Source organism: Chelmon rostratus, chromosome 2, assembly GCF_017976325.1.
Source record: "Chelmon rostratus isolate fCheRos1 chromosome 2, fCheRos1.pri, whole genome shotgun sequence".
Classification (NCBI taxonomy): Eukaryota; Metazoa; Chordata; class Actinopteri; order Chaetodontiformes; family Chaetodontidae; genus Chelmon; species Chelmon rostratus.
The window spans coordinates 557,257-582,476 of record NC_055659.1 but is presented as its reverse complement, the minus strand read 5'-3'; the positions used below and the strand labels follow the sequence as shown (position 1 = coordinate 582,476).

At 46.0% G+C, this 25,220-nt stretch overlaps 1 protein-coding gene across 2 annotated transcripts in view; it reads right to left on the bottom strand.

Moving 5' to 3' along the window:
• Positions 1–2,847: 2,847 nt before the first annotated feature.
• Positions 2,848–25,220, bottom strand: part of LOC121614608 (E3 ubiquitin-protein ligase RNF123) — an 86,925-nt gene continuing 64,552 nt past the window's right edge. Inside the window, exons 38-41 of one of the 2 annotated variants that reach the window (XR_006007237.1) lie at positions 22,926–23,020; positions 10,319–10,404; positions 6,782–7,098; positions 2,848–2,863 (exon numbers count right to left, since the gene is read on the bottom strand). Coding sequence is in view for 1 of the 2 variants with exons in the window: in XM_041948583.1 (XP_041804517.1) it covers positions 6,999–7,098; positions 10,319–10,404; positions 22,926–23,020 (281 nt within the window). In the remaining variant the exon portion in view is untranslated. Of the gene's footprint in view, positions 2,864–4,065; positions 7,099–10,318; positions 10,405–22,925; positions 23,021–25,220 lie in introns of those variants that run through there. The other variant, XM_041948583.1, reaches the window with a different exon arrangement.

Below are 25,220 nucleotides of genomic sequence, written 5' to 3'. Positions count from 1 at the left end.
GAAGTCCGATGTGTAGAGGGTGAAGAGGAAAGGGGAGAGGACAGTACCCTGTGGAGCCCCGGTGCTGCAAACTGCCACATCCGACACAAGATCCTCACTGAGTTACCAGGTCTCTCCAGGTGGGAAAGAGAGCGATGGAGCAGGTAGATGATGGCGTCTTCCACACCAATGCCTGGTCAATATACAAACTGTAGGGGGTCCAGCTTGCTGCCCACCAGGTGACGAAGATGGTTGAAGATCTGCTGAACGACCCCACAGAGCTGATCTGCACAGTCCCTGATCAGTCTGGAGCTGATGCCATCAGGGCCAGTAGCCTTCTTCACCTGATCTGCTGTTATGGAGAGGCTGGGTGGGAAATGGGGGGGGTGGCTCCTGTTGGGTGAGGTGGGGGGCAGGGTCAGTGGTCTGTGATGTGGATTGGAGGGGTGTGAAGTGGGATCAACGTGGACTTCTCTAAACCTTCTCAGGTTTATTTCATCGAACAGCTGCGTGACTCCTCTGACCAACATGTTACACAACATGTCTGTTTCTGAGCTCACAGTCGGTGCAGTCCCATTTGTTAGCGCCACCTGCTGGACACTGGAACTCTGCTCTGCATGAATCATATTCAGTCATTTAAGATCTGTGTGTTTGATTCGTCGACGTCCGTATGTCTGCCTGCCTGTCTGACGGACTGTGATGAAATGTGCTCTAATAATATTAATATTAATATTAATATTAATATTAATATTAATGATAATAATAATCAGGTTCCTGTGATCGATCACTCAGTGTCTGATGTTCAGTGCTGACACACATGCAGCCTGCTTGTTGTCAGCAGTCCTGTAGGGGGCAGCAGCGCTCTGTCAGAGAAACTGTTTTCCTCTCGTATTGTCAGACCTTAAACAGCCCTGCACACCTGCGCAGGTGTTATCATGACCCTGACTGATGCCAAGAGTCCATGAAAACACCTGTGATTGGACCATGAAACCATTTTTAAAGAGTTTTTATCTTTTCAAACTGATCATGTGACTCTTCTTTATTTCTCCACAGTCAGTGAAATCAGACATAAACGTTGGTCTTTGAGGAGAACCTGGATCCTGGTGGGTCTGTTGGGTCTTTAGGAGGTGCTGGACTGATGGAGGAGAAGTACTCCATGATTTACTACAGTAACAGTACGACAGTGTAGAGACGCTCTGTTCAGTACAGTCCAGTATTCAACATTAACCTGAGTAAAAGTACAAGTGTGAAGTTTTCACATCAAATATTCTGATGATTGATGAATCATTGATGATGATTTTAAATAAGTTTCTGATTAACTGTTGTCAGTCTGATCAATCAATCCGACCTCGCTGTAGTTCATCTCTCTCGCTGAACGTTTTTTCAACAGTGTTTAATCTGATGAATCTGAGATCTGATCTCTGATCTGCAGATTTAAAGATTTTCATCTCTAAATGAGCTTCATGTAGATTTAAATGTTGTTTTAATGTTTACACAACATGTACACAACATGTACACAACATGTACACAACAGGTACACAACATGTACACAACATACACAACATGTACACAACATGTACACAACAGGTACACAACATGTACACAACATGTACACAACAGGTGCACAACAGGTGCACAACATGTACACAACATGTACACAACAGGTACACAACAGGTACACAACATGTACACAACATGTACACAACAGGTACACAACATGTACACAACATACACACAACATACACACAACATACACAACAGGTACACAACATGTACACAACATGTACACAACATGTACACAACATACACACAACATGTACACAACATGTACACAACATGTACACAACATACACACAACATGTACACAACATGTACACAACATGTACACAACATACACACAACATGTACACAACATGTACACAACAGGTACACAACATGTACACAACATACACACAACATGTACACAACATGTACACAACATGTACACAACATACACACAACATGTACACAACATGTACACAACAGGTACACAACATGTACACAACATACACACAACAGGTACACAACATGTACACAACATGTACACAACAGGTACACAACATACACACAACAGGTACACAACATGTACACAACATACACAACAGGTACACAACATGTACACAACATGTACACAACATGTACACAACATACACAACAGGTACACAACATGTACACAACATGTACACAAAACTACACACAACATGTACACAACATATACAAAAAAGTACACACAACATGTACACAACACCTACACAAAATACACACAACACCTACACAACATGTACACAACACATACACAACAGGTACACAACAGGTACACAAAACATGTACACAACATGTACACAACACCTACACAACATACACACAACATGTACACAACATGTACACAACAGGTACACAACACGTACAAAACATGTACACAACACGTACACAACATGTACACAACATGTACACAACATACACACAACAGGTACACAACATGTACACAACATGTACACAACATACACACAACATGTACACAACATGTACACAACATGTACACAACATACACAACATGTACACAACACATACACAACACATACACATAATACACACAAAAGTACACACAACATGTACACAACATGTACACATAATACACACAAAAGTACACACAACAGGTACACAACAGGAGTGAAGCAAAGACGAGTTTGTGTTTTATTCTTAAATCATTTTTATTTTTTCTTCTTTCAGATGAAGCAGAAACAAACGAGTCTCGTCCAGAGTGAGTGACAGCTTAACTTTTATTCTCCTTCTCGTCATTGTGTGTGTCTGTCTGTCAGCACACACACACACACACACACACACACTCAGCAGCCATTAGTGGACAGGTCATGTGCTGCTCTGCATCGATCAGGGAAAAAAGCTCCTGTTCCACTATAAATACACTCTGTGCTGCGACCGGTGCCCTTGTGCCGTTCTCCTCCATCTTTCCGTCCTACTCGTCCTCCATCTTTCCGTCCTCTCCGCTTTCTCTGCCGCGGTTATTTCGGTCTCGATCTATAAACTCCGTCCACTCGGGCTGGTGTCGTGTTGCCGGACAGACCGACAGGTGACACACAATGAGGCAGGTGCATGTTTCTGTCTTCAATCAGGAGTCGACTGAAGCCAGCTTTAGTTCTGCTGCTCAGACAGGATACATATATGTATATATGTATATGTGTGTGTACAAATACACTGTATATGCTCATATGTATATAGGTAATGTGTGTGCGTATGTATGTGTGTGTTTATACACTTTATATGTTCATATGCACGTACGCATATATGTATATATGTGCGTATGTATGTAGTGTGTGTGTGTGTGTGTGTGTACGCAGGTCTGGGTTCTTGTTGTCTTCTTTTTGTTTTTCTCACTCTGTCTTTTATTCTCACCATCTTGTGTCTGCCATGTTGTCCGTCAGTAGTTTTTATTGTCTCACTCACATGTCTGATCTCTCTGGTTCGACTTACATTCGTCTGTTTTTCTGAAATCTCTTCCTGTTTTCATCAAAAACAACCACACAGAGCAGCTCGTCGGTTCGGATAAATAATTTAATGCAGTTACATTGTCAATATATGTTCACTCTCAGTCACAAAGGAGAGAGAAAGCAATCAGCCCGACATATCCCCCCCCCCAATCCCCCACTCAACGAGTAAACAAAACCAACAAACAAAGCAGTCGCTGTCATTTTAATCAGAGCAGCAGGAACACGAAGCTCTCTGAGACCTGAACGATGAACTGAGTCCACCAGACGCATGCTGTCAATACAAGTACCTCCGCCAGAGAGCCCCCCCCACACACACACACACATCAGAGAGCCCCACACACACACACACACACATCAGAGAGCCCCACACACACACACACACACACACACACACACACACACACACATCAGAGAGCCCCACACACACACACACACATCAGAGAGCCCCCCCCCCACACACACACACACACACACACACACACACACACATCAGAGAGCAACAAACACACACACACATCAGAGAGCGACACACACACACACACACACCCATCAGAGAGCGACACACACACACACACACACACACACACACACACACACACACACACACACACACACACACACACACACACACACGGTGTGTCAGAATGAATCTGAAAGAGAAAATCAATGAAATTAAGTCTTTGTGTTTGTTTCATTTAGTTTTTCAAACATTTTGAAAATCAAAACATCAGTTTGTCGTTTCTTTATTTATAATTTCATTAGTTTGTTTTCCTTTCAGACCTGAGCGCTCAAACTCTTCCAGTTTGTCCTCGAGGCCGAACGATCAGAACTGAAAACAGGACGTCAGAAAGACCAAACGAATCGAAGTGGAAACTAAAAACTTCCCATCTGATTCTTTTTCTCTTTCAGATTCAGCCTCTTGATCCATTTTTTAGCTTTTCAATTTATACTTTCTGGACATTTCAAACATCTGTTTGCACTTTCTTTGTTCACTTTGCTTTCTTCTTATCAAACAGACATGACGAGCAGTCAGAAGCCCTGAAACGAAGCCCGACAGCAGGGAGGTTACACACCCGCTCCACCTTCCTCCATCCTCGTCCTTCTCTCTGAGACAAACGTTTATTTTAGACCAACTTTCCCTTTAATTTGTAGAAAATGACTGCAGATCCGTCTGAACGCTGCGTTTAAAGACGATGGACAATAATATTTATCTGTTTTACACAGCGGGGCGTTCAGGAAACCTTTAAAGGCAGAATGAGAGAACACTGACACCTGTGGCATCAGCACACCTGCAGCCCTCACTCCCTGCGCTGCTATTGGCTGGAGGCGACACAGCCACGGGGTGTCCTCAGGCAGAGGACAGCGTCTCTGCAGACAGGATGAGTGAGACATGTGTGTGATATGTGTCTTCCTGCTCATTCTGCCTTTAACATGGAAATAAACATGAAGCTGCAGCCAGTCGGCAGGTTTCCCCGTTTCCAGTCTTTATGCTAAGCTAAGCTAACTGACTGCTTATCCTTCAAACACGAGAGCGGAGTCAGTCTGAACACGAGACTGCTGCTTTAAAGAGAAAGCTGATTTCTAGACAGCTTTCCATTAGATTACAGTGACTTTATCAAAAGAGAGAGAGAGAGAGTGTGTGTGTGTGTGTGTGTGTGTGTGTGTTTTCAAACTGCATTTGTGAAAATCTTAGAAAGAAAACTGACGTCTTACAGTCTGTAGTCATGGCTGTGAACCTTCTCCCTGCACCAGTAGTGTGTATTTGATCATATTTACAGTACTCAGGTGTGGCAGGTACCTGTAGGTTCAGACATGGGTGGATTGTGAGATCGGGGGCCCCTGGGCACAGACATGTTCAGGGGCCCGCTGACCCGTCAGGTCTGCAGCTCATCCATAGGGTTCAGGTGAGGTATGAGTTTCCATTGTTCCCTGCCTGTGTGTGTGTCGCTGTGTCTCCACAGAGGTAACGTGATACAGTATATGGTACATGCCTGCCATCCTGTACAGGTGTGTGTGTGCGTGTGCATGTGTGTGTGTGTCTACATGAAGTTTCCTTCGGTTTTTGCAGCCTGTGTCCTGTTTTCAGCAGCTGCAGTATAACTGGTGTTCATGATGTGGATCTAAAGCTGCTCGCAGGTCTCGTCAGCAGAGAAACGAACCCTGAAACCAACACAGGTTTAAATTTTGCATTTTGTTTGTAGATTTAACCCGACTGAGGTCCGTGCACGTGAAGTTTTCATGTTCTCTTCATGTATTCGTGCATTTCCTCGCAGACAACGTGCAGGGACTAAAAGACTGTAAGTGACCTGCAGGTGTGAACGTGTTTACCTGTTTGTGATGTTAAACCGGAGCGACGCTGTACGTCTTCCGCCCAGCCACCAGGTGGAGCTCACACTGATCGTAAACAGTGAGCCCCGATCGGTTTGACAGTTTCAATAAAGTTTATCCAAACAGGTCGACGACGTCCTGAATGACGACAGAAAGAGAGAAAAGCAGCAGAAGAAGAAATCTGACGCTGCAGAACGCTCTGATTGGTCTAAAGCTTTGCAGCAGGAGCATTAAAACCAGCTCAGTGCAGTGGGGGGGCGGGACAGCAGCCATGCTGGACTCACGCTGAACGACCGACACACGACCTGTCCACATATTTAAACCTCTCCGGTCGGAACAGCAGCTGAAAATAAAAAATGTTTTGACTCTACACAATGTTTCTCTGCCCTCTCTCTGACTCCTGATTGGCTGAATTCAGAGTTTCTTTCAGCCAATCAGAGATGTGCTGATTGTTGGAACAGATGAATCAGGAAGGTTTTGTTCAATGAAGTGTGTTTTATATTCAGAGTGAAGTCTGGCTGATTGTGTCAGATAAATAAAACTGGTTTCCAACTTTAGAGTAAATACTTCTGTTAAATAAATACCATGTACTTATCCTCCTCCTCCTCATCTTCATCATCACAGTTTGAGCACATCAGCCACAGAAGTCTCGTCACGTGTTTCACTTTCAGGGATTTAAAAACACATTTAATCATGTTGGACCCCTCAGATGTATCTGGAGACCCGCTGGGAGGTCCTAACCCTCAGGTTGGAAACCACCAATCTAAAACATTTTACTAGGTGTGTGTGTGTGTGTGTGTGTGTGAGAGAGAGAGAGAGAGAGAGAGTGTGTGTGTGTGTGTGTGATCAATACAGTGTGTGGAGAGCTGCTGCACTCCATCACTTCTTTCATTTCAAACTGTTCATCTGGTTCTTTCAGCACGTTTTACCACACACACACACACACACACACACACACACACACACACACACACTGAGCTGCTTCAGTTTCAGTCTGAGTTCAGTTCATCTTGTCTTCAGTTCAGGAATCTGTGGAAACGACAAACGTCCAGAGCAGACTGAGGGTCTTTGGGTTCACTGATGTGTGGTCACTGTGTGTGTGTGTGTGTGCGTGTGTGCATGTGTGTGTAAGTGAGTGCGTGTGTGTTAGGAGGTGGCAGGCTTGCTGTAGTCCTCGACCCCGGTGATGGTGGCCTTGCAGAAGAAACAGTCCTTGTTGTTCATCAGGTGCTGGTTGATGCAGGCTCTGCACAGAGAGAGAAAAATCACTGAATGGATCACATGACGCGTCTTTCCTGTCACATGTCGTGTTACAGGTGTGGAGGTTGTTTTTTCTCCACGATGAACTACGGCTGAGATCGACAGAAGCCGAAGCCCCTGTGGTGAGACGAGAGGACGCCACGTCACGCGCTGTGATTCACCTGGACGCCAGCCTATCAGAGCGGACTGGACGCTGTGGGAGACCAAAGACAGACCCGGTGTCCAGGAATCAGTCTGTGTCGAGCGGAGACGACATCACTTCCTCGTCGGTGATCGTCCGTTCTCCCACAATCCTCCAGCGAGAAGCTCAACGGCTGCTGGCTCAGCAGATTCCTAAAGACTCAGTCGAGGAAAGTCCAGGACCTGATGGACTCTCATCCACACTGAGGAACTGCACCACCCAGCTCTCACCAGGGTTCAAAACATACACCATCATCCAAGTCCTGAAGGTGGACAGAACCACCTGACTGACCAAAGACCTGCTGCTCTGACATCAGTTCTTCTTGTCCTCCCTAAAACCAAACCAGACCCCTCCTGGACCTCTTACAGTTCGCCAACAAAGCCAACCGCTCTGTGGACGGTACCGTTAACCTGAGCCTCCACCTCAGCACCTGGTCACCCCCAGCACCTGGGTCAGAACTCTGTGGACGGCACCATTAACCCGAGCCTCCAGGAACACTTCAGATTATAACTTCGAGCTCAACCTCAGCTAGACGGCGGAGAAACACCCAGAACTCATCCTCAACAGCTGTGAAGGTGGGGTGGTCTGTGAGGGGGGGACCCACAGCACACAGACTGGAACACATCATGTGAACAGCAGGAGCTCACAGGACAGGATCAAAGCCAGAACCAGGACGATACTGACAGACAGACCTTCACACCCGGATCAGCCGCAAGTTCAGCTCCATCAGCACCAAGACCACCACACCAGGGTTTACCCTGCCCCCCCCAACCATCAATATGAGCTAATGTAGCATAAAGCAGCACCAGCAGCTTCCAGCAGCTCCCAGAGCTCCCAGCAGCTTCCAGCAGCTCCCAGCGGCTCCCACAGCTCCCAGCGGCTCCCAGCAGCTCCCAGCAGCTCCCAGAGCTCCCAGCAGCTTCCAGCAGCTCCCAGCGGCTCCCACAGCTCCCAGCGGCTCCCAGCGGCTCCCAGCGGCTCCCACAGCTCCCAGGTTACATCTGGTTTGTTTCGTTCTAATAAAACACTGATCTTTTGTTTTTACTTTACTTTAATTCTGAAATAAGCTCAGAATGAAAGAGATCCAGGAGGTGGAATCCACTCATTGATAACGTCTAGAATCATTAAAAAGGAAATCATTCTGTCTGACTGGTTTATGGACAGGATAAATGTATTTTCTCCTACTTTCTGGCTGCAGGAAGTCCAGGTGATTTGAAGAAGGAGGGACAGAGGGAAGGATAAAGGGACTGAAAACCAGCAGCATGAAGGAGGAAAAGAGGAACAGAGGGAGTAAAGTACAGGAAAGAAGGAGAGGTGGTCCTAGCAGTCCAGAGCAGGGGCACACACAGACACTTGGGTGAAAACGACCCGAGTTCTGCCTTGGAGGCGGTTCGAATCAGCTCAGATTGGTGTGGTTTTCTCCTCGTGACAGCGCTCTCAATCAGCACCACAATAATCCATACGAGTGCTGAGCTGGCGCGCCAGCGCTGCTAAATCAAGCGCACCTCCAGGATAACATGAAATATGTATTGAGGTGTGTATGCTGCCCACAGAGCTGCAGAGCCTTTCAGCCACAGTCAGCAGTTACCAAACAGCTGACTCACACACCTGTATGTGTGTGTATAAACTATTCATATATCACATATACCGTGTGTGTGTGTTTGTGTGTGTGTGTGTGTGTGTGTGTGTGATGTTCATCAGGATATTACAACATCTCCATCATTCATATACATTCATAGATTTTCTTTAGTTATTGATTGATTGATGACTTGTTGTGTCATCCTTCTGAACATCTTGCTTTTCTAACTTGTACAGTTTTTGTTTGTCTTATTGTTTGAAGTCTGAATTGATCGTTTTATTGAACTAATGTTATTATTCACATTAGTTTAGTTCATTACATTTCCTCACTTTGTCTCGTCAATAAACTGAACGAACGAATCGAAGCTTCAGTGGAAACATTTTGGAGGAATCTTAAATGATTTCATACAACAATCATTTAAAATGTTTAAACTTTGTTAACTTTGCATGAAAATCACATTTTGTTGATGTGCTCAAAGACACAATGTGTTCAAATATCCTTTAACTTTTCTTCAACACCAGTGACGATGAACATCAGTGGAAAAAATATTAACTTTGCCTGATTCCAGTAAAGTCAGGTTACTGTGATCACCTGCTGATCCTTTCTACATTAAAGTCAATATATTTACTGTCTGAGCTCATCAGCTTCAGTGATTTCTGTAAATATCTGCTGATTCTGAATCAGAAGCAGCAACACGTTTCAAACGGGAGCAGCTAAAGACTGGGAAAGATGTGGAACGCTCCAAAAACACCTGTTTGGATCATTCCACAGGTGAACAGGTTGATTGGTAACAGGTGAGAGTATCATGATTGAAAGGCTCAGTGGTTCACAGTGAGGATGGAGCGACGTGATTGGATAAAGAGATTAATACCTGGACTCAGGGACACTTCAGGAAACTCAGTTAGTGTTCAGTCAGTAAATACTCATTATCACGTTTTAAATGTAAAATGTGTCAGGGCGTTTGCCTTCTCTGAAGATTAACTGCAGATTAACTGTAGTGTCACTCTTTGTTCGTCAACATAACTTTTATAGATGAAGTATAAAAATCCATTTTAGGAATCAGTGAGCAGCTTCAGAGTCACAAAGAAAAGATTCGTGCCTCTCGTGTCTGTTTCGTGTCTCATGATTCAGGTGAACCAGCGGCAGCGCTGGTTTATCTGTTAGTGTTCGCTCTCTTCTGCAGACTGTCGATGGTGAACAGTTTGTACGTTAATGACCGGACCTGTTTGATTTCTGTCTTACAGAATTCAGACTTTGCTGGAATCAGAGTCGTTCTTGGCTCAGAAACGAGAAGCTGGACAGAATTCAACAGCAACTTCTCCTTCAGACTCTCTGGACTTGTGTCTGTGAGCGAGGAGGCAGATGAAATGTGTGTGGGGTGTTGGAGAAGAAGGACGGCGGTGTCGGTGGTTTATTTGTGTGCGTGGTGGGTGTTTGTGGACTCACTTGCAGGACTTGTGGGAGCAGGGCTTGAAGATGGCAGAGATGGAGTGAGCGTAGCAGATGGGGCAGAGGTCTTCTTCACTGGTCGGCTACAACAGACAAAGAAAACAAAAGCTTATTAAAACCGTTTGGACTCTTTGAGGACGTCTGAGTAATAATAAAGCAACAGTTCAACATTTGATGAGGCCCTCTTCTCGTCCTTGCTGCTTAGCTTAGCTTAGCCTAGCGTAGCATAAACAGTGGAAACAGAGGGAAGTTCTTGTTGTCTCACTCACACATAATGATCATTACAACAACATCCACAAAATGTTGAACTATCCAAAGCTGAAGAATAAAAGAACATTTGTAAAAACTTTAAAAGTAGAAGAGACTTCGTGAATAGTAGACATGGACATAATAACACAGACATACAGAAACAGAAGTCTAATTAAAGATAACAAATGATGCCTGTCAGTCTTCATTTAACTGGACAGCTATGCTAAGTACCTGAGTTAGCCCTAAAGATGATGACGATAGATAAAGACGTTAAGATAAATTAAAACACGCCATGTATGTGAAGTTCATCTTCCAATCTGAAGCTGCGCCTGCAAACGTTTCATTCCTTCAGAGTCAGTGTTTCAGTTTAGTGTGACAGAAAAAGAAACGTCTCCTGACGAATTATCAGAATTATTTCCGATTATTTTTCTGTCGATCGATTAATCGACTGATTGTCTGGGAGACAGAGTCTGTAAAGCAAATATCCAGAAGGCTTCTGGTCTTTTGAAGCGTAATCCTGATGTCGTCCTACAGGTGGCGCTGCGTCATGTTTCACGCCACAGGTCGGCCCCTCTGGTTTCTCCCGATGGCGCGCTGATGGACAGCGCATCATCAAAAGCCTTCCCACCTCGTCTGTCTGTAAACGTGACGGCTCCCTCGACGTTAGCGTCGCTGACAGCTTCATTCACACGTTTACAGAAAGAGTCAACATTCACACCTGGTGAAGAGAGAGAGCAGAGAGTGGATGACGCTCGCCCTTTCTCTGAATCCACCGACACCTTCCTGCACCGTGTCACTCACATCGGGCTGAAGAGTAACACGACGCTGTGTGTACACAGTTCTAATCGATATTTCTTCTGCCACAAATTCCTGCTTTTCTTCCACCTTCTCTCACACTTTTACTTCCTTTGGCTCCGACTGTCTCACTGTCCTCCAGCTGTCTCACTGTCCTCCAGCTGTCTCACTGTCCTCCTGTTGTCTCCACACAGCACACCGTCTCCAACTGTCAACACCTGCATCTGCAGCCCTCCTCCTCATTTTCTCCTTCAAGCCCCCCTTTATTCCTCCTCCATGGAAAGCACCCCCTCCTCTGACACTTCTCACCACCCACAGTCCTCCGGCTGCTGTTACTTATTTCTGGATATATTCTGTGGGACTGCTGTATCGGCTTCTTCAGGTAATACATTTTATCTTGACTACCTGTGGAGTCCCATCACCTTCTCTTTGCCTGATGAGGACCTGGGGGGTCCAATGTTGGCTTTTTCAGTCTAATACAGCGCTCTGTGCTGCACCTGAATATAAAAACCTTTTGTTCTGATCATTGTCATCACTCGTAAACGTGGGTCCGGTCGATGTCGCAGCAGCTGGGGGCTGCTGGTCAACATATGAGTTGAAGTTTCATTCTCCTTCATTTGTCTGACGACAGACAGACGCTATCATCTACCTGCTCCATCGCTCTCTTTCCCACCTGGAGAGACCTGGGAGCGATTGAGGATCGTGTTTTTTGACTTCTCCAGTGCTTTCAACACGATCCAGCCATCACTGCTGAGGGGGGAGCTGGAAGGAGCTGGAGAGCTGTCACCTGGCTGCATGGACCATCGACTACCTCACCAACAGACCTCAGTATGTGAGGCTTCAGGACTGTGTGTCGGCTGTGGCAGTTTGCAGCACCGGGGCTCTGCAGGGTACTGTCCTCTCCCCTTTCCTCTTCACCCTCTACACATCGGACTTCAGACACAACACAACCAGCTGCACCTCCAGAAGTTCTCTGATGATACAGCCATCGTTGGATGTGTATCACAGGGGAACGATTTGAATACAGGGAAGTCATCGCTAACTTTGTCCACTGATGTGGACTAAACCACTTGCACATCACAGCCGGCAAGACCAAAGAAATGGTGACAGGAAAGCACCACAGACTACCCCAGTGTGCATCCAGGGTCTGGACATTGAGATCGTGGAGGAGTACAAATACCTGGTGTACACCTAAACAATAAACTGGACTGGTCCACGAACACTGATGTCTTGTACAGGAAGGACCAAAGTCGTCTCCTTCTTCTGAGAAGACTGAGGTCCTTTGGAGCATGTAGGACATTACTGAGGACTTTCTATGACTCTGTGGTTGACTCTGCAGTCTTTTACTCAGTGGTCTGCTGGGGGCTGTGGAAGCTCTGAGAGGGACAGACAGAGACTGAACAAACTGGTCAGGAGAGCTGGTTCTGTCCTGGACTGTCCTCTGGACACCACTGATGATGTAGGTGAGAGGAGGATGTTAGCCAAGCTGACATCCATCATGGACAACCCCTCAACCCCCTGCATGACACAGTGGGGGCCTCAGCAGCTCCTTCAGTAACAGACTTCTGCATCCACCCTGTACTGAAAACTGAACTGAAACTCCAGCTCGGCGTCTGAGTGCAAACATGAAAACTGAACTTTTTTAAAACGATGACGAAAGCTGCTCAGTGAGTCGACAGGAAAGGTAACGAACTTCCACCGTGATCCATCGTTTTCACCATCAGTTTAGTCATCAAGCAGCTGGCGTCATCAGCCGAGAACAGGAGAAGAAGAGATGGACCCGTCTGTCTGCATCCTGAGACGAGCTCCCGTGTCCTCTGGCTTCACCTCCTCAACAGGATCTCGGCGTCTTTCTGTCATTAGCTGCAGCTTCTGTGTTCGACCTTCTTCGCTCCCATTCGTTCATCGATTCTCATTTCTGTCCTCCGTCTCCGTCTCTCTCCTCACCGCCGTTAATGCCTCCATTCAATCTTCATCCTGCTTCTTTCCTTCTGTTGATTGTCCATTTAAGTCTCTCAGCAGCGGGACCTTTGACACCTGGAGTCCATCTCCTGCTCTCAGCTCGTCTTCGCGCCCACACATCGACGGCTTTAACGGGACGTCTCTCTGTGTGAGAGCAGGTCGTTTAGTGTCCCGCAGCAGTTTGACTGAAGAACATCGATGAGGAAATGATGTTTACGACCTTTGTTTTTTAAATCGATTCAATCAGTGATTCACTCCTGTGACGCTTCTGACAACAAGCATTAAATCACATGAAGCTTTAAGTCGAATCACATCACAGGCTGACGGCAGCTTCCAGAAGAGAATCACCTGCATGAGAGTCTGCTGCAATACATGAAGCTGTGCCGCATGTTGGTCGGGGACAGGTGTTGATAAAGGGACAGGTGTTGTTAAATGGACAGGTACAGGGACATCTTATCTTATCAGACACACTGAAAGGTTTTCAGAGCAGTGAGGATTTTATCTCGTGTTTTGATGACCGTCTTCTTGTCCTGACCAGTAACTTTTCACAGACCAGAGAAATAATAATAACTGGTGATGAAAACGATCGTTCCTTTCAGACTGTGGAAAAGTGTGACTTCAGGACACATTTCCACCTTCAGACTCACTTACCTGCAGCTGATTCTGCTGCCTCCTCCTTCCTTCTGCCTGAACACACAGATACTTTCTCCTCCACTGACTCTCTCATCCCCCACCTCTTCATCTCTGCTTCTTTCTGCCGTATTTGAACGCTGCTCCAGTATTAGATCAGGCTCGCCCTCCCACATCCTCCTCTCTGCTGTGTTGCTGCTTCGCTCTGAGCATCTGTCACCGTGCTCCTGTCTGATCCTGCCCACCTCCTCCTGCACCCCCGTCACCCCGCTGCGCTGAGGCCGCCGCAGTCACAGCATTACGCTAACGAGCACCTGACGTCCAGTAATCAAGACTTCAGGATGAGCCTCCATCACTGTGGTGGTCACCTGTAAGCCTGCGTAAACCAGGGCTGCACGACACAGACAGATACACTGAAGATAACTTTGGAAAGAATGAATCATTTTATTTTCGTACGAGAGGCGTAACAGTCAGAGTCACGTCTGAAAAAGAAGAAGTGATGAAACATATGTCACCAAACACCAGCAACACCAAACCAAGCAGACCACAACTCTATTCACTGTTCAGTGTTAAATCATTTCAGTCCACCCCCACAACCCTGAAACAGTTCAAAATCTGTCACCACTGAACTCTATCGGACAGACTTCTGACTGGACATCTCTCGTCCTGCATGAACACACTGTGACGTCGATGCTGAAACCATAAACAGATAAAATCATCCCCATCAGCCTCAGCCGGACTTTGTGTTTACTGCTAATTAGCTAATGTTAGCATGCTAACAAGCTAAATTAAGATGGTAAACATTACACCTGCAGCATGCTAGCATTCAGCTCAAACACAGCCTGACAGAGCTGTTAGCAGGCCTGCAGACTGTTATTTACATCACGAAGTTGATTACAAAGCAAGAAATCATGGATTATATTTATTGATTTCTGATCATAATCAAGTTGTTCCTGCTGAGTTTAACGAGGTCAGACAGAAGCTGCAGAATGTTAATGCTAGCTTGCGATAAAGTCGTCGTGTGTGTGTTTGTGTGTTTCAGGCAGACGACCTTCATCCGTCCTCAGGGATCAACACAAACATCTCTTCTACACCAAGCTAAGTGAGATCAGCAGCGGGGGAGCTCACCGTCCTCCCCGCGTAGCGGACCAGTCCGTCTTTATGTGACTGCAACTTTTCATTTAATGAAGTTTTATAAAAGAGCGCTGACTTCCTGGAGCAGAGGACCGCGGACTGACGTCTAAACATCTGCTGAAACTCACTTTAACTGAAAAGGTCACCTTCTTCAGATATCACCCACATTTGATGACGATATGTTCAACATGTAAAAGCTTCTGCAGGACAGATTGATGGATGCCACGTTACTGCCACCTACAACCAGGACTCACAGTCAGCTCCTCAGCTGAGTTTTCTGTTTCTGCTTCGTCTCATCTGAAGTCTGAGGGCTGAAACTTTCCCTGGCAGCACTTTGTAACACAGCGGTTTAATGCGGTCTCATCGGACCACAGGAAGCTCTGACCACCAGCTCAGACCATGAAGCTCAGGTCTGTAAAAGTCTCCGCTGGCTTTTGTCTCTGGATTCCCTCCCAGAGACGAGAGACATAAAACATTCAACAGATTCATTAACGTCAGAGTCCGTCTGTGGATTTTATCAATTCAGATGTCAGAAGCCAAAGTCACTGCGATACAGTCACATACAAATATACTCTGCAAACTGCAAACTGCACCGCGCTACAGACATTAAGCTACAGACAATATGCTAGATAAATATGCTACAGACACTACAAGATAAGATTAGACTTCATTAATCGCCAGCTGAGGAAATTCAAAAATAACAAGAGAAATAGAGAAATAAAAAAATAAAAGCTCACTATATATATATATATATATATATACAAAGGGCTATGTTGGAGAAAACAATACACAAAAATAGATATATAAAAAATATACATTGCTGCAAAGAACTGTGAGAAAAAGTGCCATAAAAATATTACTGGCAAGAATTCTGTAGAATTTCACAGAAATAAATAATACAAATATGTCACAGTAGAAACTATTGTGTATTGATATGTAGAGTACTCAGTGAGAGTGGAAAGAGCAGTATTTCAAGGTAATATGTGTAGGATAGATCACACACCACTGCATAAACAGTCCGAGTATGGAAACCAGAGCTGCATTAAGCAACGCTGGAGCTGAACTCTGACAGCTGTTGGTGTGAAGATGCTATAAGCTAAGCTAAGTTTATGGACTATAAGCTAGATAAAATGCTACAGACATCAAGCTACAGACTGTGTGTGTGTGTGTGTCCCTCTGAGGAGGCTTCAGTCCTGCAGACTGTCTGTTACAGACCAGGTCCTGTAGCGTCAGCAGGGTAAAAACGTGGCACTGAACGATGCGTTCAGTGACTGAGGTCAGTTCAGGCTTCATTCAGCTTCAGATGTGCACTGATAGAAGAAAGCTGCACTTTGCTGTTTCACACCGTTTGTCTTCACGTCACCTCGAGTTCTTGTTCAAGTACAAACGTCAGGACGGCGTCTCTGCAACATAAAGCGAGCTCCTGCACAAACTGTACGACCACAGCGATGCTCTCATGGTGAGCGAACAGAAATATAAAGCTGGAGAGAGACGAGGGAGGAGCAGCTGAGTTCAGACTGTCGAGAGCAGGAATAAAATAAACTACACAATCTGTCACAAGCAGCACAGAGACGGTGAGGGAGGTCAGTGTTAATGTGTGTGTGTGTGTGCACACGTGCACGTCCCAGCCCAGAAGGGAGTCCTGAGCAGACGGTTTTGGGGTAGAGGGTCCACAGGAGGACGGGGGGGCGTTCAGGCGCCCATCGTGTGAATCCTGAAACACGGGCGTGGAGAGGAAAACGCGTCTGGTCTCAGGAGAGACCGAGGAGTCCAAAAATAAAGACATGGCAGCTTGTGAGGGAGAGAAGGGCAAACACCAACAGCCCGGCGACAGATGACGTTATACTGATGAGGAGGAGCGGCGGGGGTTTGAAGAAGGAATCAGACCAGAGTTAAATAACAGCTCTACTAATCTGACAAGTATTCTTCACACTTTAGTCTATAAAAAGTCAAATATAGTGAAAGATCACACGGCTGACAGGCCGTTTCAGCTCAGTGTGACAGAAACAGAAAAGCTACAAAGCAGCTGGAGCCAGTAAATGATTGACACACATGACGGCCAATCAATCGTTCTGATTGGTTCTTTACAAAAACACGTAAAGAGTGAATGAAAATCACTCAACATAGATATAATGAGAAAAGAGTCAGCTGATGAGGGAGACGCTGCTGAAGTACAACAGCCAGCGGCGGACGAAGTACTCACATCCTGTACTGCAGTAAAAGTACAACTACCACACTGAAGAAATACTCTGCTACAAGTCAAAAATGTTACTTCAGTAAAAGTATGCAAATGTACTTAAAGTATTAAAGTCAAAGTATTGAGTGCAGTAAAACGTCCCTGTGACTGTTCTCCTGTTCTCCTCTTCTGCTGTTCTCCTGTTCTATCTGTTCTCCTGTTCTATCTGTTCTGCTGTTCTATCTGTTCTACTGTTCTCCTGTTCTCTCTGACCTCATCAGATTACTGTGACTCAGTCGTTCATGTCAAAGCAGGATTTTACTGTTGGAGCTGGTTGAGCTTCATTTGAACTAGAACAATACTAGTATAATAACTAGTAACTCTCTGCTCTATGAGTCTGTGCTGAGGAACATGCTTAGAGCAAAATGTTAATGCTCTTAGCTTAGCATGTTAGCATGATAACAACACAATGCCCCAAAACAAAGACTAAATGATTAAAAAACTAAAAATAAAGGTGAGCAGCTGAAAGGTTATTTCTTTTAGTCCACTCCAGATAAACAGTGGAGCAGATGTTGTAATTGATCGGAGGGGGTCCAGGAGTCCTGAAGTGAACAGATGAGCTGGAACGTGCAGGTCAAACCTGAGCAGCTCTCGGCTGTGAAGCTCAGCAGATTTAACAGAAAGGTCAACACATTGGTGGTGATCACAGAGCAGCTTCCTGCTGCTGCTGGCTCTCTGACAGCACCCCCCCCCCCCCCCCCCCCCCCGCTGTGGATGTGGTTTCCCTGACATCCCGAGCTGTTGTTCCTGCAAACAGAAGCAGATGAGAAGGCGTCGTCCTGCTGATAAATCTGTGAACATGCACAGTGTTTGTGAATATCTGTGCTCTGTGTGCGACTGTTGATCGTCCATCTGAAGCTTTTCAAACAGCCTGATGATATAATAACTGAGTGAAGGAGGCATTTGCGGCCCCCCCAGGAATGACATGCTGAACCGGGACCAGCTCCACCGATCCTTCTTCTACTGAAGGCTTCTCGATACTAAAAGAGCCGTGAGATGAATGCTGGGGAGGGACGGGTCGATGGTTTCTTAACACGGCCACAAAGCGCAGTAACGACCCCCCCTGACACCACCCGGGTTCTTGTCATTGATCACGACTGCTCATCTGTTAGCACCGGTGCATCGCTGTTTGCTCTTTAAACAGACTCCTGAGATGAATGAAACACTGTGTGGATCTCAATGTTTCACGAGTTCTAATATCATCCCCCCCCCCCCCCCCCCCCCCCAAGAGCAGAAGAACGGTGTTTCTTCATATCACTGTTAATCCTCTTTAGGTGGGGGGCCGCCTGCCCTGAGAGAGACAAACACAGAGGAATCAGGTTTCTCTTCATTGATTAAGTGGAGGATTGATCTCTGTCGGCTCCACGCTGTCATTCATGAGCAGAAACTCTGACATCTTTTTATATCATGTTTTATTTTAGCTTTTCGTGTTGCTCACAGATTCTGTTTCAGTTCTTTTTTATTTTTGTCTTCGTCCTTGAATCTTTGGGTCCACTGCAGAATGACAGACTTCTTCTCTCATTAAAATATACAAACGGACTTTAAGTTACTCTCAACATGTGTTTTTGTTTTTTCTTTTCTTTGTCATTGCTTTTGTTGGTACTGTTAATAAAATGAAAAATGTGAATTGTAACAGTAATAAAGTTATACAGTTAACGTAAAACCAGATAAATTACTTGAAATAACCATTAAAGGTTGTCCAGGAGTATAAAGTCACGGACACCAGTTAAAACCAGTTTCAGCACGTGTTTTCTTCTCGTGGTTCCAGTTAAATGTCATTGTGGACTGATGACAGATCATTTAAGGGCAGAATACAGAGAGATGCCAACTGATAAAAATGAGACAGAATAACTTCTTGTATTCGGTTATCAAAGTTAAGACTGAATAAAAAATGAAGGCTCCATTTCGCGCAGACATCTCGGCATTGTTAGACATAAAAATATTTTTTACTTTGACTGTCAGCCTGGGTGGGGCAGATAATTATTGTAATTATTAGTAATTATCTCTTATCACTGAGAAGCTAAAGAAAGTTAACAATGAACACTTTTAAGTCCTTTAAGACAAACAAAGTGCAAGAGTCAGGAGGGTTGATAGGAATATATAACTGTGTATCATCTGCATAGAAATGAAACAACGTGTCTATTTAATGAATGGAATAGTTAACGATTGGTTGATTAATTGTTGCAGCTCCAGCGTCTAGTAGTAAGAGACCAAGTGGAAGCATGTAAAATGAATGGGATGGGGGGCGGCATCGATCCTCGAGGACGCCACAAGAAAGTTTTGTAGAGGAAGTAAATGAAGTTCAACAGAAAACTGTCGACGTAATGCGAGACTCCTCCTTCCAGTGACCAGTGTGCTAATCCAGGTGTGCAGCTACAATCACTGGTGAGGCTTTAAATTCTTCTGTTGTCGTCATGAAGACATCATGGGCTTTGTGTCACTATGCAGTTTGAAAAATACAAACTTTGCCTCCTTCCTCACGTCCTCTTTCACTCCATCACACTTTACTCTCAAACGTTTCCCCCCTCCATGACAAAAGGTAGAAGGATTGTCATAAAACTAGAACTCTTGTTGTTCCCTAATAAATGTTCAACAATCAGATAAAAAGTTTTGGTTACACAGAACATAAAAGGTAATGAGAGGAGTAACAGGCAGCTGTGAGGGTTCAGATGCAGACCATCATGTCTGACGTGGCTTCCTGTCTCACATCTCAACAACACCTGCAGACGTACAGACTGGAAGAACCACCACATGATCCCCCAGGGTCCATGCTCGACCTCACCTTTCCAAACTGCCGGAGCAGGAATTTCCTGCGTGATGTAATGCTGACATACCAGCACACCTGTGTCAGAGTGTCAGTCTCCGAGGGGTTGCAACCAAAGTGAAGAACAATCATTCATGTCATAGAGGGACACTGTGGTTTGCCACCTCAAAATGACATCTGTTTATGGTCACAGCGCCCCCTTGTGGTCTGTAGGAATGATCTCTCTTGTTCATCAGGATCAAAGGAGATGAGGTCATGGTGGATGGATGGTCAGTTTTAACAGCGGAGACCACTGCTTCCTGTTTCCTACCTGCATTAACCAACCTTAGCCATGAGGTTACTACTGTAACCATGGCGACATGACCCTGACCTTAGCACAGTAGCCAGTTTTAACTCAAACCCAGATGAGTCCAAGTCAGCCTAAACCTCAGCAAACCTTAACCACAGTTTGAAGACACTCTGATGCTGATACCTGGTCCAGCAGGTATCAGCATCAGTAACAACAGCCAGTTACACCTGACGCTTTTTGTCTGGCGTTACCTGATAACTGTGAACACGCCAACAGCTGGTAGATACAAACACAAGCATTCATTAACACGAGCAGCAGAAAAATGAGCAGGCCAAGCACGAAGAAGCAGCAACGTCCACAGCTCGCAGGGGCATCAAACTGATGGCGGCACTGAAATCCTTTCACTTCTGTCCGACATCTGTGCGGCACCACCGATCCTCTGACGAACCGACGGTTTCTCGTAGGTTTACGGTCAGTGTTTCTCACTGCATGAATCCTTCAGACTCAACAAATGTGCATTTCCTTCCTCAAAACTTTTTAAAAAGGCAACTTTAACAATATTTTAAATCCTGTCTTCTTCTTCACTGCCTTCATTTGCACATGAATTGGTTTGCTGACACTCTACCCCCACCTGTTGGTCAGTGTGCGTCCTCATGTGGAAACACTGAGGCTGACCTTGACGTCCAGTACTTCGTCTCCTGACGTCTGCAGGGGAAAACTTCCTGTCGCTCACAGCAGACAGAGGAGGATCATGGGAGATGAGGTCCAGACAGTTCGAGTCAGAGTGTGGACAGCAGAGAAAAACTGTCCCAGCAGGTGTGGCACACTTCCTGCTTTAGGGCCGTAAACCCTTTGACTCCTGAACACTTTCCAACCATGGACAGACTTTACATTAGAGGGAACGTCCTCTCCACCTCAAGCCGACTGAGAGCAGAGAGCGCCTCCTCTCTGCTCGCCACCATTAGTGGGTTTGTGGCTCTGGACTCGCTGCACTTCCTCTCTGTCTGTCTCTGCTGTATTTTCCTCCCATCACTCTCTCCTCCATCCCTCCCCTCCACACAGTGTCCTCTCAGAGTCCAGTAAATTGGAGAGTTCATGATGTTCTGCTCTGATAATACAGCTGAAGAAGTTTGATGAGCTGGTTCTTAAAGCATGATGGAGCAAAAAAAGTGATTTATACAACTTCCCTTTGTCCTCCATCTCCTCGCTCACTCCTTCTCTGTTTTCCTCCTCCCTCCTTCATCAATAATGAATCCTTCCTCCGGTCAGTTTAGCTCCGTGCTGGAGACTGAGGGGGAGAGTGAAGGATCGGATTTCCACTGCAGAGAGGAAGAGCTGGACAGACAGCAGGAGGAAATGTCTCCTGAGCAGCTTCAGCTCGAGGGCAGCAGGATCATGTGACCAAACGGCAAACTTCAGCGACTCTTCCTCTGCTTCTCCTGTGAGGTCCGTTCATACTGAGGCCACTGTGTGAGGTCAGAGGGACAGGTGCAGGCAGGTGAAATTACAGGAAGTCAGTTCCTGTCGTGTTCGTGCTCATTTCAGCGCTCACCAACACGGTCAGCAGGTGGCGCTGCAGCAGTCACACACAGCTCATGGAAGGTGTGAAACGCTGTGGACAGACAGCGCTGTTTCACTCCTCTGCCATCAGTGTGTGTGTGTGTGTGTGTGTGTGTGTGTGTGTGTGTGTGTGTGTGTGGCTTTCAATGCAGTACTTTTACCATTCACCCCACTTTAAACCCAATCTGTCTGTAATCTGCACGAGGAGTGACACTCTGTCAAACACATTTTCAGACTCAGTGTGACATCACTTCCTTTCTGATGTCCTTCCAAAATAAACCTCCAGAAATCCACTGAGAAACCAGAGAAAAAACTCTGAATGAGCATCGCTGTGTCTTCTCTGTCTTCGGTATCAAAGTGATCCGACTGTCCATCCATGGAGACAACATGGAGCTCAAGTTGGAGCCCACAGCTAACTGACTGTATCCATGGAGCCATTATACTTCCTGGTCACATCCCCTAAAGCATTATGGGAACTTAAAGAAGGATTAATCTTCCAGTGGAAGTAAGGCAAAGAATAAAAGAAACAGGAGTGACAGATCTATTAACATGAACTCTTTTCAGTCTGTTTCAGAGTCTCTGGTCGACTTTCAGCTGTCTGAAGGAGCGTCTGCAGCGTCAGACCTTAACCTTCAGACTTTCGGTTTGTCAACTGCAGAGTGGACAGAAGACACTGCTTTCTCTCTGGTTGCATCTGATGAAGGTGATCCAAAGCTGTCCTGTTTGGTCTATAAATAATGAACCTAAAGGACATGAAGGGGTTTTCTGTGAGACACTACAGGTCTGCCTGAGTGTTTGTCTTTATCACCTCAGGATACTGACAGCTGGGTGATTTATCTACAGAAGCCTGCAAACTGACTAACTGGCACTCTGAGGACCAATAATCAACAGGACATGACACAGTTAGACCAAAACCCTTCAGCACAGAGCGACGACCGAGCGACTGAACACGACCAGGACGCAGACGTCCTGCAGCGGTACTCACGGCTGTGCTGGCCGCCGCCTGTTTGGACTCCTCGGTGAGAAACGCCAACATCAGCTCCACCTTCTGCTTCTCCTCCTCGCTGATGTAGTCTGTGTCTGTCAGAAGAAAACACACACAGGCCGGTTAATGTGAGCGACGTGTCACATGAGTCCGATCAATCATCAATCACCGTTCAGGAGGTCGAGGCTAGAAAGGAGGCTGAAAGAATTTATCTGTGGGAAACGTGAAAGAATTCAGGGTTCAAAGCAGAAACATGAGCTAAACATCTGTTTGATAAGATTCTGGCAAAGAAAGCTGCAGATGAGACGTTATTTAAAGGTCAAACACACCGTTCATTCACCATCTTCTGAAACTTATTACAACAAACTCCAGACTGAAGAACACAACTGATTATTAGCAAACATGAGACGTTTATTAACCCGACAAGTCGTCCACGATGAACACGCTTTTATTTTGGAGTTTAATTTATTTCACTCTCAAAGTTAACCTCCAATACGATGAATAAACAGGAACGTGTGATCCATATGTGGGAAACTGAGGCGCGAGCGCTGCTGTAAGATGATCTGAAGCTGATACAGGACCAGCGCGGACCAACGACGTCTGGGAAACACTCAGCTCCAATCAGAGATCCCGTTACAGCCGCGGCACCAGAGATCAACCACAGAGGCAAGAGGTGATTTCTAAAAGTAAGTCACAGCGATCCAGTTACACAAAGACACACAGGCGTGATTTATTTCCCGGACAGGATCTGATTCTGTTCAGAGCAGCTTCCTGCAGCTCAGACTCTCCAGCACGGATTCACCCTGAGGTCTGCAGCTCCTGGACCGCTGTGCTGCTGTTTCCTGTGGCCACGAGTCCCACTGGACTCGTGACCTGCAGGTCAGTGTGGAGTCAGCAGCTATTAGTTTATTTTACAGAGCAGAGGAAATATTAGTATGAACACACACACATCCTGTTTGTTAAGCATGTGTAGAGAAATGGATCATCACACTGTGAATTTCTGTTCATGGTATTTCCCTCTATGTGTTAGCACCAAGCTAACGAGGCTGAGCACTGAAGCTCGTGTTGTGATGTGTGTTGTGATGGATGGTGTGTGCTTGAAGTGTGTGTTTCGTTGTGTAAACCTCATGATGACACACATCAGATCTGCAGATCACGATGGCTGCGAGGTGGGACGGGGTGATGACAACATGGACCAAGACTTAAAGTGGTTGTGAGGACTGGACCCATGAGACAGAGCTGCTGACCTAAGGCTGGGGTCAGAAGCAGGACGTGGGGGGGATCCTCTGACCTCACCTCGTGTCCAATCAGGGTATAATAATAATAATAAACTCCACCTGCCTCTGCGGAGGATTTTGTATCGCAGCAGGTGAGTTTGCTCCACCCTCCAGCCTCTGTGGCAGGTAAATAAAAACAGACATCCACAACGCAGACCACAAAGAGCCACAGGAAATCAACGTGGCACATGGCAGAGGCTGGAAGTCTGCAGAGAAAACCTCCTGGGGGGGACGCGGGCCAAAGACAAGAGAAGGTCAAAAAACACTTAATGAGGAGGAAGAGGAAGCGAAGAGGGAGAGTCCTGATTGGTTGCTTCACGAGGAGACGAGACAGAAATGTTCTGTTGAGAACGTCGTCAACACGCTTCAGATGGCAGAAAGAACCAACGGAGCCACAAATCATCGAATCACTGATCCAGTTCAGATCAGTTTATGGACGGAGCAGGTCAGGACCAGACTCTGTCAGAGAGGAGATCCAGCAGCCACAGCCGCTTCCTTCAACACTCTGGTTCATGAGAAAACACCTGCAGATCAGCAACATGGCTGTGATGAACAGGACGAAGAGTAAAAACATAATCCCAGTGACCCTCCCTCGTCTACATCGGTCATTTCCCTCACTTCTTAATGACGTGCAGGAAAAGCCAATCAGAGACGCCCTGCAGCCTCCCTCTAACTCTGCTCCATTTATTCATCTCCTCCTTCTCCCTCAACAGTCACTCTCTCACTTGATGGCTTTCGATTTGGTTTTCCACCCCCCCCCCCCCCCCCCCCCCCACATTCAGACAGATGCTCTGTCAGTGGAGGAGTGGCAGCACCCGGTCTGGACTGTGATATTGGCTTGTTGGAGACATGCCATGTTGATCTGCAGCGAGAGACTACATCACAACACATGGAGGGATACAGAGGAGGAGATAAGGGGGGAGAGAGGGAGGGAGGGAGACAAAACCAGACCATCACTGTAAACTCAAAGCAGATGCAGCAAGAGACAGATGAGAAAGGACTGAAGAGACAAACGATG